General features: G+C 46.6%; 1 protein-coding gene across 1 annotated transcript in view; it reads right to left on the bottom strand.

The window, feature by feature from the left end:
* Positions 1 to 14,942, bottom strand: part of CNTNAP2 (contactin associated protein-like 2) — a 1,046,635-nt gene that overhangs the window by 636,524 nt on the left and 395,169 nt on the right. Inside the window, exon 10 of the mRNA XM_012733843.1 lies at positions 10,675 to 10,846. Coding sequence (XP_012589297.1) covers positions 10,675 to 10,846 — 172 coding nt within the window. The remainder of the gene's footprint in view (positions 1 to 10,674; positions 10,847 to 14,942) is intronic.

Genomic DNA, 14,942 nt, shown 5'->3' with positions numbered 1-14,942 from the left:
ATTTTTAAGATATTTAATTTTTTTTTTTTTACATTGACTGGGCAATCAGTGGCTTTTTGTCTAACTTATTAAAAATTTCCCTTTCTACTTGAGTAACAGACTCTATGTTTTAGGAGGTACATTACTTATAATGAAAAACTGTAATTGACAATCTACCATGATTCACTGTAGCCATGACTGATTCTGACCAGTGAAGTATTTATTGCATAGAACTTCTGGGATGAACAGGGAAGGCTGGCCCTCTTACCTGCTTCATGGAAAGAAGATGAGATGCCTGGAGCTCTAGCAGCCATTTTTGTGATTGAAAATATGGAAACCATGAGGTAAAGGAATTGGAATGTTATAATTTGGATCTTTGATTTCTTTCTGGAGTTACATCAGCTTTAACTTGTCTATTTCAAACATCTTGCAAAATAAGAAGTTTCAGAATCATCTAGGAAATTACTTGGGTTTTCGTTCCTATCAGCTGAAAGCGATCTGTAATGCTCAACAGTTTACTTCAGGGGTGTTGATGTTCGCACACCTGTGTGACTGACAGGTATGTTTCTGGAAGAAATTTATCTCTGAACTGTGAATTTCTAACTTGGGTGGAACGAAAATATTGTCTACTTAATTTAGGCCTCATTTTGCTTTCATTTAATGGCTTTTATTTTATTTTTAATGAATAGGGAATTAATATTCCAGGAGAAAACTAAGACATCTGGCTTCTAACTCTGTAAAGATTTTCTCTGGAGATGGCAATGTAAGCGGATTTAGGCCTCAAGGAAGCGTCTAACTAATTAAAGGGGACTGAGAATTTTACATGAAGCGAGTTTCTCCCATCACTCAGAATTCCCATTGTTTCTGAAATTGAACAACACTACAGGACAATGTGCTGAGGACCGTCAGGACACTCCACGCCTCTGAAGGCACCCTGGGTCGGAGGCACACAGAAGCCGACAGCTCTTCCTAGTTGCACAACATCTTGATAGAACTACCTGGAGAAGAATCTAGAACAGCACTGCTCAGACCTACCATGTGATCCCTATGCCATGCAGCCTTTTAAACTGTATGGAAGTGCATCAAGAAAGTAAAAAGAAGTAGCACAGATATTAAAAATGCTTTTTTAATTTAACACAGAATGAAATCAACATTCAAGTCTTAATGGGATAACTCACATTTCTGTATTTAACGCAGTGGCAAACATCTTACACTGGAGCTCAGCTCCCAGGAGCCACTGGAGCTGGTGAGCAGCAGCCAGACGGGACGGATGCCCTCAGCATGTACCATCTTCCTTGTTATCCCACTGTCTGACTGGCCACAGGTCTTCTAACCCAACTTTCCTTTTTTACTTTCAATTTTCTGTTCCTCCATTATTGAATTGCTGTTCAAAGTTCCAGGGACACTTTACTCTGACATATCCACCACTAATCAAACACTCTGCTGAATTCTAGTTCAGGTCTTGTGCATATGGCACTTAATTATCAATTAAAGTCTTTGCTGACTCTGAAGCTTGCTTCTCTTTCTTCCAAAACCTTCCTGACTTCCATGTCTAATGAGCTCTCCTCTGTCCAACGCCCACTCCCTGTGCCTGACCCTTTTCCATCGGGCTATATGGTCCAGGCTCCTACCGCCTCTGCTCAGATCATCAGAGCAAATGTCCATGCAAAACCTGACTTCCCTGCAAGTCCTCAATGATTCCTTATGGAAATTATTATCTGTGATGATTAAGAAGCATGTGCTTTAGCTGTGGCTTTAAAGTCATGACGTTTAAGTGTATATGAAGCCCGCACAGAACATTCGCTCTAAGAAAGGACCCTATTTTTGCATCTTTGGTTTTCTCTTTGTGGAGACCAGCACCATGGCTTTGACCTCAGGAGATTAACACAGATCTCTTGAGTTCATAAAATATAATAACTATGTGAAAGAAGTTGCTTCTGTGGATGGTGTTTCTATCTAACTTTTGAAATGTCAGTCTTTAAGATGAAGGTCTTTCTTTCTTCTTTAATTTTCAAATGCCTGAAGTTTCAAGAAAAAAAAATAATTCACTTTGATGTCTGGTCCATTTGCCTGGAGGGGCTCTTCACTGAACTGTAGCCATGAAAATAATTTTCATGTTGATGGAGAACTGCTGGGGCTATGTCAAAGTAGCAAGAGTGAAGGACACCACTTGTTGAATAAGCGAAGCTAATCCTGTAAACAGAAGTGGCCACACTCAAGAGGGCCTGCCTTTATCACAACTGTGGGAACAGCCTATTTACTTTGATCTCTTTTCTCATTAAGATTCCCCTTTCAAATGTGGCTTTGTTAAAATTTATTATAGACTCTGTTTTCACCAACATTCCAGGCACACACACCTGTTCTTACCTTCCCATCTGTATCTTTCTTGCTCATGTAACATTCTCTTTGATGCAAGCAGGATTTGGTAAGAACATGAGATTTAGACTCTAAGTTCTTCACTAAATTCATAGACAAGTCTATAAGGAAATATTTATTTGTAACAAGTCAATGAATTCCTGGCAGAATTTTAAACAATGTTATATAAAAAGCTAAACTTACTGCTCTTTTAAAACCAGTTTCTAGATAGTATAAATACAATAGGAACAAGCCATCCTTCTGTTCAGTTAGCAAGTAAAAGTGATGACAAGTTCCAAGTATTGATACATCTCTTCTCTAGCATAGAAAAATATGACTCCATTTCTTTACTTCTGAGGGTATATCATTGGCATAGTAAAGAAAAAATTTCAAAGAAACTGTCCTTAAAATTGTTACAAGCAACAGATGATGTTATTTAATTTTTACCACTGATTTCTATTTTATTGAAGTGAAAATTTTCCATACAACAAACCAGAAAGCAATGACACTCAACAGTCTGCCCTTCCTTCCATCTTTCCTCCCTTTTGTTCTTCTTTCTCCTTCTGCCCTTCCCATCCTCCTTCCCTAAATATATATTTAACAATTGGCTTTTGCTTCTTTTTAGGTGATCTAGTGTCTAAAGCAAAGAAAATGCTGCAATGACTTATACACATGTCTCTCTAGTTGATTTAGCTACATGTTGAAATTATTTATCTTATTATTTCTCTTATCTTCAAACATATAGTTTTCTGACATTACTTTCATGCACTGGGCCTTCCTTGGGATTTAAATGTCAAAGCACAGCTATATGCCACGTCAAGAGCAAATATAGTTTGCTTTTGTCCTAATACATGCAATACATCAAAGGGGGGATGGCTGCTGTTGAATCTTCAAATAGCTCATTCAACTCTTTTTTTCCCAGGAGAGTTATCTCTGCTGGCATTTCACCACTGTATTCTTTTCCCAGCAAGTTTTCTCACTCTAGTCCTCCACATGTACTTAAAAATAAAGCTACTTTGAAATCACTTCAGAGGGGCAGCTGACATGAACATGGGTTCACCTGGGGGTGTGATACTTTTAGGTCACCGAGTTTGTATTTTCTCTCTGGATAGAGGACTCAGGTGTTAGTATCTGAGAAGGAACAGGGAACCCTGCATTCCTTCTCGGAGAAACCACGGGCTCTGGAAATGGTGCTGGCGCTCAGCGGGGACCTTGGGTCAGCATGGAGGGTCAGAAGGTTTATAGGAAGAGGCGTGCACATAAAACTCTAATATCAGAAATATACCTCACGTAAGGAGATGGGTTTTTCTGAAATCTCCTAATCATTATACTTATCCCCAACCGAGAAAGAACACAGACATTTGCAACATAAGTCAACAGGCCCCGTGATGAACCTGAGCCAAGGTGAAGAAACCTGAGGGGACTCATCTGCATGAGAGAACACTGTGACCGGCCATGTCAGAGAACACAGGCCAGTCATGGAGCAGTTCCTGTCCTGTGTATCGTGAGCTGGTGATTCGCTTTGTGCATCCTGAGAAGTTCTCAACCTAAGGGTGTTTTAGAATGGTGTTCCTGAAAAGGAATCTGAATTCTGACCTGGCCAATTGACACATGGCCCAAGTTCTGGGCTGAACAGAACCAGTCCAGTGGTCTCCGCTGGCTGCCTTGGGGTATGAGACACCAGGGATCACCGGGACATCAGAACTGGGCAGATGCAGAGCCTCAAAGTCTGGGGAGTTCCCTGGGGGCACTTTCTGTCAGGATGAGGCTCAGTTTGCACGCAGCCTGCCCATGTGCTAGAAGACATGGTATATCCCTGTTTGGTCTAGGAAACGCATGGCTGGTGGCCTGGGGAAGGGGGCCGGGAGAAGGGTGCAGACTGCTCAGGTTTCCCGTTACCAGATGGAAGAGGGTCTCCAGGCACCAGCAAACAGCCCTGAAGGGACAGTCCCCGACACGCCAGGATGAGTCATACTTGCTCCAGATCTCACACCTGAGCCCACAAGGGCCTCAGCCCGTCCTGGGCAGTGGACAGAAGGACAGATACCAGAGCAGCAGGCTGGTGTGGCCCCAAAGGCTAACAGGCTGCGGCCCTCGGGGAGCCCAGAAGCAGCCCTTCTCTGGTGACGAGTGTGGCACAGCTGGCCGGCCTGATTGAGGGCCGTGCTGAGGGGTCAAGCGGGTAAGGAAGACACTCGGGAGGGGACAAAGGCCCCTAAGGGAGTCTGACCTTTGGTGATGCTGTGCCCCATACTGACAACCGCGATGACGCGCGTGCGTGTATAACGTCAATGTGGGCCAGACCACGCCACTGCTCTGCTCAGAGACCCCAGTGCGCCCCGATTCCCGCGGACAGAGTCAGCTCCTCCCAGCAGCCTCCAGCGCCCCGCTGCTAGGACTGTGGCTCCTCCCCCAGGCTGCTCTAGGTGCTTCCAGACTCGGCGCCCCTCCACCCCCAGCCAGGCCAGCCAGCGGGCACACGTTAGTGGTTAGTGGGGTGTGTGTGAGTTAAACCACCATAATAGCGGTATCTGGACACCTGCATATTTGCACGCACCTATTTATTTTTTCCTATTGATTGGAAATGAGAGCTTATTATGAGCACAAGAAGATTGCTTTAGAAAACAGTATTACCTGTATTATTTTTTTTTTCCAGAGGAGAACCAGTTTATTCTTAATTGTATTATTATGAGCAGAGGGAACCTTGGTGGACAACATATGACACGCAGGCAGCGTGTCAGCACCTCCCACCGCCGAGGCACCCAGGGCCCCCACCATGGTGCGCCCCTCCCCACCTGCTCTCCCCTCTGTGCCCCCCCCACCCCCCCAGCTCACAAGCTTCTAAGAACAGGCCTGTGCATTTTAAAACTGCTTTATAAAAGACCTGTGACTCCCGTTAGGACTGGTAGTACTAATCCACTTATTTGTTGCTCAAATGTCCAACACAGTCAACTTAATGTTAAGACATCTGATATTTATCTATCCAATCCTCACAGACTTGTGCTTCCAAGAAATGGTGTACTCACGCTCTTCTTTCAAGGAAAGAAGTCAGACAATCTGGGGAGATGTTCTTGAAGAGAAAGCATTGAATTAAAAAAATGAAAACGAGGTCTGTGGTTGTGTATTTCCATCCAAAAACACAATGAAGGTTTAATTGCAAGCTCAGAAATAGGTTGCAGGCTATTCACGATTTCTCAGGGGTAATTTTGTAAGCTGTGGTTAAGCTGGGACGTACATTCTTCCCTTTCCGCTCTCTCTGGCAAGAGACAAGGCAGGTACAGAAGATTCTGATCCTAGTGAGCGCCTATTACTAGTTTTCCTCACTGACCCTAACAACAGAGATCTTCTTTGGCCTCTAAACAGCCCTGAGGTCCCCAAGTTCGCTCTCCGGGGCCATCACCGATATGCAACACGACCCTCCCTAAGGCAAACTTATCATCTTTTTTTCCCCCAAAGCTGTTTTCACACTTGGGAATTTATCCCTCCCTGCTCTGGTAAAAAGATGGTGTTTGATTTTAGAAGTCGGGAGGGCTTTGTAAGCAGGGAAACTGCAACTTGACTCACTGTGACTTAAATAAACAAAAATTGCTTTTCTGGTGTGAAAGGATAAGGGGGGTTGGCTGGGGCAGGGGCACGTGGCTTCCCATCCGCTGGGCTCAGGGCCCGCGTTTATATGCAGACAGGACGGTGTGGCAGCAGCGACACCTGCCCCAGGGAGGGCATCACCTGGCCAGGTGTGCAGACCACTCCCGCCTAGACCAGCCCCAGAAACACCGCTGCGACAGGAGCGTCTCTCTCAGGAGTGAGACAGTAGTCACAGCTCGCGCAGCAGCTCCGTATTTACTCACAAGACAGACAGACGCCCGTTGCCAAGCCAGACAGGAACTCAGGCTGTGCTCCCGGCAGCCCCACCCGTCTCTCAGTCCAGTCCAGCCAGTCAACTGCAGGGGGTCACAGCTTCCCCTCCCCCCTGCAGCAAGCCTCCCCTTTACAGACTCTGGCCAACACAGGTGTGCGGGCCGTCTGGGGCTCACACAGCTCCACTCCCCCCACTTTGCAATCCCTCCCCCTAAGTGACCAAACCTGTCTGTCTGTGGAGTGTGTTGTCAGCTTTGGAGTGGGATTCTCGGGCCTGGAGACAGGTCAGGGGCAGCAGGTGGAAGGCACAGATAAGGAGCTCCAGCCAGGAGGGGCCTGGGCAGGCCACGCGGGCCTGAGGCGAGGAAGCAAGATGGCGATCGAGGGGGGGCAAGAGGCAGCCTTGGGCGTGGAGAACCTGCCGAGCCCCAGGATGCCCACGGTCCTCCTTCCCGCAAGAAGGCTCCACTCAGCAGGCGAAGCTGCTGACCACAGGGGTTAGCGCCTCCTGCCCTGGCCGCTCGCTCCTCACACAGCCCAGAGGCCACGGCTCCCACGGCCCCTCCAGTCCCCGTGGCGCCCACGGCTCCCACGGCCCCCACGGTCCCCACAGTCCCCATGTCTCCCCCAGCCCAGGCCAGCGTCAGACGCGGCATCTCACAGGGTCACCGGCGGGCACAGGCTGGCCACACGCCCGCGTCTGCGCAGAGACCCCACACAGCCCAGCACTGACCCAGCTCTCGCCACCCGCGGCCAGGGCGCCACGTGCCTTCCAGGGCTCTTTCCAAACAGCCTGGATTTATTCTTAACCTTCTCGCGTCTCAAACCCACCACGAGCTCCTGAGGACGCTACCCTGTGGCTGACTCATAGGTGACCCGTCCCACCTCCTGTTGCGAGGTGGGAGGCAACAGGGCGTTCACCTGCAGGCCACGGGCCATCGGATGCGGGTCTGCCCCCCACCGTTGTCCCCCCACCCCCTCACACACCAGCCACCCTGGAAGCACAGGCCAGGTCCCGCTGCTGTCAGAAACGCCGGCGCCCAGCCCCTCAGAACAAAGCCCGAGTCCACCACAGCAAGGCCGGCCGGCCCCCACGAGGCTCCCGCCCTGCCCTTCCAAAGGCTGCGCGCCCTGCCGGCCCCTCAGCCTGGCCCCTCTTGGCGCCCACGAGCTTCTCCGCCTGCAGCGCTTGGCCAGGTTGGCAAGTGCTGCCCCCTCCGTCGGGTCTCTGTGGTTGGCCGTTACCGAGGCTGCCGCCCGGACCCACGAGGCGCTAAGGACTGAGGCCACTGACGCGAGGGTGTGGTGTGGGGACATCCCCCTGGGGGTGAGCCTGCACCCCCACAGCAGAGACGGGCTGTCAGCCCAAGCCCCCTTAATCATAAATAAATCAAATGAGCTGCGCCAGCCCCTCAGCCCTTCGCCTCGGGCCCGCCTCGATTTCGCTCTAGGGTCCTCTCTTTTCCGCTGATTCCTCCTGAGGTGACATTTACTAACGCACGGCTCTGCCTTCCCGCCCAGTCTCCCTGCTGTGGCTTCACGGGCCCAACAGCCCTTGGGCAGACTGTTCCCCACACGCCTGGCCCCGAGCCCCGGGAAGCTCCGCCCGGGAATAGCCTGTCAGCGTGTCCGGAAACACGCAGTGAAAGAAACCCCGGGCACACCCACGCACAGACACCTAGTCCCCCCACAGGCGGGCCAGCGTGCCCGGCACACGGCAGAGCTCCAGCACCGTCTCCTCGCGCTCCCGCTCCTGCGAGCGGCGCTCGGAGCCCCGCAGCTGCCCCGTTACCTAAAATGTCTCACAGGAATCAGGCCTGTGCTGGCTTTTCCTTTTTATTTTAAGCCCATGTTCTCATTTATCCTTTTTTTCCCTCAAAATAGTCCTTAAATCAGTCACGCTGAGATTTGAAAGGCGAAGAGTAAGGAAGTGCAGGGTAGCCTCATTGAGGGAGAATTTAAATAGCTTGTAAAGAAAATGGTAGGGACTGACTGAGCAGCTGCCAGGTCTCAGTGAGTGGCAGGGAGGACTGAAAGCTGAGGTGGGTGGGGGAGGTGTCAGCCAGGGGTCCCCAGGGGGTAAGCCCACCCGCCCACTCCCCCACTCGCTGAGGACACCCCAGTGTGAAACTGCCCATCAGCCCTCCATGGCGACTGAGCTGAGTCAGGCTTGAGACCCGAACAGCGTCCTCAAGGAGGGCAACTGGAGTGTGGACTTTGGAGGTGAATAAAGGAAGACTCCGTTCCACACACGGGTGATTCACACAGCCACCGCCATCCTCAAAGGACAGGCAGGCAGAATGTGGACCCCCACACTCAGCAATCTGGGGCAGGTTCCCAGGGGACAGATACCCCACAACCTCCCCTCAGGGGCTCCTCCGGGAGGAGAAGAAAGGCGTCTTCTTTGTTCTGTCAGCTACAGGAGACTTGGCGATTGGGACAATGGAGCCCACACATTCTGGCAAAAACAACATCCCTATATTCCTCTATGGGCTTCAGCCCTGTTCTGGGGTCCTGCAGGCTGCTGTGCCTGCAGGGCGCCGGCTCCCCATTCCCCACACCACAAAACCTCCTTCATCCTTTCAGAACCCCCGCTCTCTCCATGAGAATAAAACATGAACATCTTGCCATTTCACCCACACTTTGGGGGGAGCAATTTAACTATAATGCCCAGGAAACATGTTGTTTGCCGTGAAACAGCAACATCACCATAAAATCCAGCCTGTTTACAAAAGCTGAGTGAACATAATTTGGGTGTTACTGCCAGAAATTATTGTACCATTAAATTACTGACATGGAAAATGGACAAGGTACTAAAATATCTCAGTGTACTGTGTAACTGTCACTAAGAAGGAAAGTCTTCCTGAATGGAGAACAATTAATAAAACTTATAAACAACCAGTCAGAAGTACGGTTTGAAAGCATCTGTTTCTCAGTTTTTCCGATTAATGTTTCCACTTGCGGTAGGCAGAAATAATAGCTATTGCATTATTGATGATTCAAAAATTAGGAGGATATTTCCATTTAAAATTGTCACTGTTCAATTTACAAATGAACTACTCTGGCTTTCCGGACACATATTTGCACATATGTGATAGAAATAAACAAGGCACTGTGGTATCCAATCTTACGATAAACACACATTAAGGCTTTAAAAAGTTACTTTTGGGGCCTCCCTGGTGGTACCAGGGGTTAAATCTCAGCACAATCTCAGCAGTCACTGTGGCCTGAGTTCGAGCCCCAGCCAGGGAGTGACCCCCAGGGCGCAGCAGACCTCTCCTGTCGCCCCGCTTCTCCTCTCGGCAGTGGGTTTCAGTGGATCAGCTCATTCTGCTCGCCACTTTGTCTCTGTTGAATCTTCTCAACCCCTCCCCACACACCTTTGTCCTAACCCCCACTTCTTGGATGCCTAAATAAATTTTTTTTTCTTAAAGTTATTTTCTATCACCATTGCAAACTGTCATTTACCATTCACGAGTATGACTTCATTACCACTACATGGAAGCAAACTTACTTCATTATAGATGAAGCTATATATTTGTGGGATTCATTGTAAGTCTTTGAATGATTACCCCAAGGATGCCCTCTCAAATGCAACGGGATGACTAGAAACTTAAATTTTATAGGCATTACGGGTAGACAGGTAGAACCATACATTATTTCAAAATTTCAAAAGATTTCAAAGGACATGCATCTCCCAAAATATATTACTGAAATGGCTTTTCAGCGTAAGATTGCCCTCCCATAAAAAATTTAAAAATGGTTTGGAAAATTACCTAAATTCACTACAGTAAATTCAATGTCGGGTGATTCAAAGTTTGTGTACGGGGAAAAAATCTCAATATGAACATTTTTCAAGTTGAAAGGAAAGGCTCTTTCTGCAAGTAACCCAGGCGTGCATGCAATGCTGTCTCCATTGAGTTGTGTCTTCCTGAAACGTGGGGAGTCAACTCGGTTTTGGTGACTAGCTCCTCCCCAGAAATGCACAAAGCAAAGACTAAATTTTGCAGTATTTCAAAAAGTGCATGTGGAAAACAGATTGAATTCTATTAAGCGGTATGCTCTGATAACCCCTATGGTAGGCCACTACTTTTTAATGTCTCTTCTCCACCTCCTGATGGAGGTGATTGATGTCTCCAAGCCTGAATCACCCTGGAGACAGGACAGGGAGCGTTTCCACTCATGCTCCTTGATACTCAACTGTTGAGAAACTGCTTGCAAAGGGCTCACGTCCACAGAGGGCAGCAGATGGACTACGGTGACATCACAGATGTTTCGAGCACTGACAGCCACGCCCTGCTCTGATGGCATCACCGAGGTCACAGACACAACAGTGGACAGGACCACTGGCTCCTCCCCGCCCGATCCCCTGACAGCGGGTGTGGGGGGCAAGGGGCGTGCCTGATGCACATTTCTGCACCCCACAGCAAAGCATGCCTCTGGATGCCTTGGCAGCTAGAGGAGGAGGAAAGGGCCATTTACCTGTCTATGATGGCGCACATGTCGATGCTGACGTTGGCAAAACTTCCCGGCCTCCTCTGGGCCACTTCATATAAGTTCACAAGCTGATCGTCCACCTGAATGAGCTGCATGCATCCTTGGAACGAAGGCTGAAGGACAGCGGGGCTGGCGTTGTTCATCTGGTTCAGGAAGCCTGTGGGGGAGAAGCCGGAAGGCTGAATTCTGTGTACAGCAACTCAGGCCAGGGGCCCTCTCTGACCCCCCTCCTCCCCAGGGCTGTTTCCTGGACCCCTGTTGATGCCTTATACAGTGTGGAGGGGCAGAGTCCTTTTGAAAAGAGCTGCAACTTCAGGCGAAGAAGCAGGATTGAACCTAAGTGAATGTCTCTGGGTCTGCCAGCCACCTGTTTTCACCTGTGACATCTTTCTTTTTCACCTGTCACTTTTCTCTGCCTCTCAACAGTTGAAGGCTCACCTGACCTGCCTGTGGAGAGACAGGACTGAACACCACAGGTCTTGCTTCACCCAGACGCCTTCTTTTCCACTCTCAATAATGACTGCTAGTTTCTTAATTTCCCAGAGGCTGTCATTCAAATTTCAAGAAGCTAAATTTAAGGTGAATCAAAGTAGATTTCTTTTATGGACTAATATCTAAATTAATCGAAAGAGATACTTGCATTGTGAATAATTTCTCAATTTATAAAATTCCTAAGAAGGATTATAGAAATAAATGTAGGCCTAAGTGTCAACCACCCTGATTTGAATATTCAGTTTTTATAAGATACTTAATATGGTACAGGAAGCATCGATGACAAGAAATAAAACTAAAATGAATAAGAAGCAAAGAGAAAGAGTATATACTGCGAGCTTTGTCAGCAGAGAGAACAATTACATAGATAGAGCATCAGAGCTGACTTAAAAAAGTTTTTTACATATTAACTTTGAAATCTCATCATGAATTACCAGTATACCTTTTCAATAGTAAAATGTGTAATTATTGTTACACACAGAAAATTTCTATGCTACAGGAAATAATATTTCTCAATCCCATTTAAATACCCACAGAAATTCCCCCAAAGTATCTGACTTATTATAACATTCCTGCATTGAATTCATAAGCCAGAGCAAATTCAGCTATGTTAACTTGTCTCCCTAAAAATATAAAGTCATTCACATCATTAATGTCAGTACAACATACCTACAGCCAAAAAAAAAAAAAAAAATTCTATGGAGAAAGAAGCACCATTAATTGGAAGAAAGTGAATTTCAGTTCAAACTTTCCCAAGAAATTGACCACTAAGTTATTTTTCAAATATATCCTATTCAGTTTGGTAATATTAGTTCAAGATAAAAGAGACCTCCCCTTTCCATTTATTAATGAGCTAGAATACTTAAAATTTATAATTACCATTTGAATTCCCCTTCAAGGTTAACCAGGAAGGTGTATACTATTTTTCATCAACACTGTACTGTGTGAAAATAGCATTATCCTTAATTTCTTGACTTACAAATTTATACTATGTTTGACAGTGTGACTGAGTCATATATTCAATTTCCCATACCACACAGTTTCATTTGCATTGACTTTTAGTCCCTTCAGAAAATTGCTGATCTTAGATAAGTGGTCTATTTAGGCTAGCTGTATGCATACATATGATTTTCAATCTGTTTAATCATGATAAATTTGAATAGAGTTTAATGTCTAAACATAGCAGAGAAAACATCAAGCTGTCACTTTATTGACTATTCTTAACCAGTCATTTATTTGTTTTTTTTTTTTGAATACTTGATAGTCTCTCCATGCCCGCCCCAGCTCTGAAACATTCCAAAACGAGGAGATCTATTTGTAAAAACAAGCCCTTCTATGAAGCAAGGCAGCTGCATGACATAGATCACTACAGATTGGGTAGAATTAAGTTCATCAAACAACCCTTCATCAGTCACTCATAACTATCCTAGTTGGCCCTGACGAATCTTGGAGTTTGAAGTTATCCAGCCCTTTTATCTTTCTGCATCAGTTATATTCTCAGAAAAAGTAATAAGAAACCAACTGCTACAGTCCCATGCAAAAGCTAGTGTTTTCTCTCTCGTCGTGTTATCTTTAACATGTGCAAGCGGGACCCTACCACTCTTTGCTTCTTCACACCCTTCTGTGGTCCCCTTTCCAGGAGTGAGGAGGACTAAGCTCTGTGGCCACAAAATAACCGTGGGAATGGGGCTTTCAGCTCCAAGGCTGGTTGTTAACATTGTCTCCAAGTTGCTCTGAAAAATCTGCCAGCATCCCATGGGCAGGGTCACGAAGAGGCCAGGAGAGATGTTAAATCATGGCTGTGAGTTATTACATTCTGGGATGAATTGTCATGCAGCAGCAGCAACAACAACAAACTAATAAAAGAAGATGCGGTGCTGAGAGAGAGCATCACCCCAAGCTAAAGATGCGCCAGTGACTTCAGGGCTGGGGTCTCCAAGCCAGTTGGAGTGGCTTTGAAGGGCTGGCGGCAGACGACTGCAGACTTCTTTATAATCTTTCTAGTGGAGGGTGGTGGAAGAGGGAGAACTAAAAGTAAGGGTTGTCTTAAGAAGGGGCCATTGAGGACATACAATTTCTTATGGAGGCTATGTCAGGAAAGCTAATCCAGAGCACATGGACTGAGCTGCTTCACAGGAAGATATGACAGAACTGGCTCCTGTGGTGATGGACACTGTTCAGGGCCAGCTGACTGGGAGAGCTCCCCAACTGCTGGCAGCACAATGCTGACTGCTTGTGCCCCGGCCACTAGAGGGCAGAAGAGAGCATCAGGTCTTTCAGGAGGGGGAGAAGGGTGATGGGTGATCTGAGGAGTTGACAGCTGGATTTTTTCAAGTCCAAAGTATCTGTGGGATGTTTAAGGTAATACAATGCTTAATCCACAAGTTAATTTCTGGACAGCAGGAGAGAGGCCAATCAGAATTTGGGAAATATTTGAAAAATGGGATGCTTCACCTGGTGAAGTCGCACATGTGTTAAGTAAAGAAACCTGGGTCTGCATTTCTATAGCGGCAGGAACTGTCAAACAAACCAATGAGAAAACCAAGAGGTAGAAGAAAAACCAAGGGGCGATGTCAGGGGAGTGAAGGATAAACAACAGTGCCAGAGATCACAGAAGCCCAGGCACAAGGAATCGGGAGCTGCGACAAGCTCACCACTCAGGTCAGTGAGATTGTGGGAAAATGGACAAGTGGGTGATGCACTGATGTCCGAGGGTTCACACAGGTGTTTCACGGAGGCACAGAGCCCGCGTGTAGTAACACTAGAACACAATCAACTAGTGAAATAATGAAAGGTGAGCTTCTTTGGAGGTAATTTTTATGAGTTAATTTTAATTATGCAAATTTTAAACTGATTTATTGCCTTTTGAATTTTAGTATGCTATTTATTTTTAATAGACATGTTTATTTCTTGATGATAATGGATGACTAGGAACTGCAAGGCTCAGACTTGCTTCCACCACTTTTTGACACGGGTAAATTAATTAAAAGCTCTTTATTTCTTCTTCGGTAAAACGGACACAATTATAATACTCCAGTACAGGAGGTTGCTGTAAGGAATTAGTGAGAATATGTTTACGAAGGAAGTGCCTAGGAGTGTCCATAACATATGCCGAGGAGTGTTAGACATCATTACATCATCTTCTTCATCACCACAGTTCTCTCATTCCAATGATTTAGCTTATTTCCGTTCTCTTTGTATTTGTGAAGTATCCCAAACCACATGAGTTTTATCCTTAGGTTTCCAACATCTCATTAGAGAGCTAAGTCTCAGAAACATAACTATAGTTGTTAAACAGTTACTGCCTACCCATGAGTACATGAAATGCAGGTATTAGAGAAGTGGAAGACTGCTATCTCATGTGTAGTATTTCTTCTCACTCGGAGCATGATACTGCCTAGGAATTTAACTGTCTCATATCCATCTCCTTCAGAGATTTCTTATCTGCTCCCTGGTCTGTCAAGGTAGGGCTTGGTGTAAGTTTGCCCCGGGTTGTGTCTGTTTCCTTGGCAGTCTCTCTATAACAATGATTTTAACCAAAACCATGGCTTCAACTACCAACTCGGTAAGTATGTTTACATCAGCTTCTCCCTTTTACCTGTCCTCTGAATTCAGGACTGATGCATTCAGAGGTTCCCTGGACTTCTCCAATCCAATGCCCCACACAAGCTCAACTCCAGGTAAACTCTTTCGACCTCGCTGCTGTTGACTCTTTCATATCAGTGGTCACACACAGAGTCTTTTCTCTTCTTTCCTCATCT

This window comes from Condylura cristata, unplaced genomic scaffold, assembly GCF_000260355.1.
Source record: "Condylura cristata isolate star-nosed mole 26May11 unplaced genomic scaffold, ConCri1.0 scaffold00042, whole genome shotgun sequence".
Lineage (NCBI taxonomy): Eukaryota > Metazoa > Chordata > Mammalia > Eulipotyphla > Talpidae > Condylura > Condylura cristata.
Note: the sequence above shows the minus strand (reverse complement) of the source record. Positions and strands in the feature narration are given on the sequence as shown.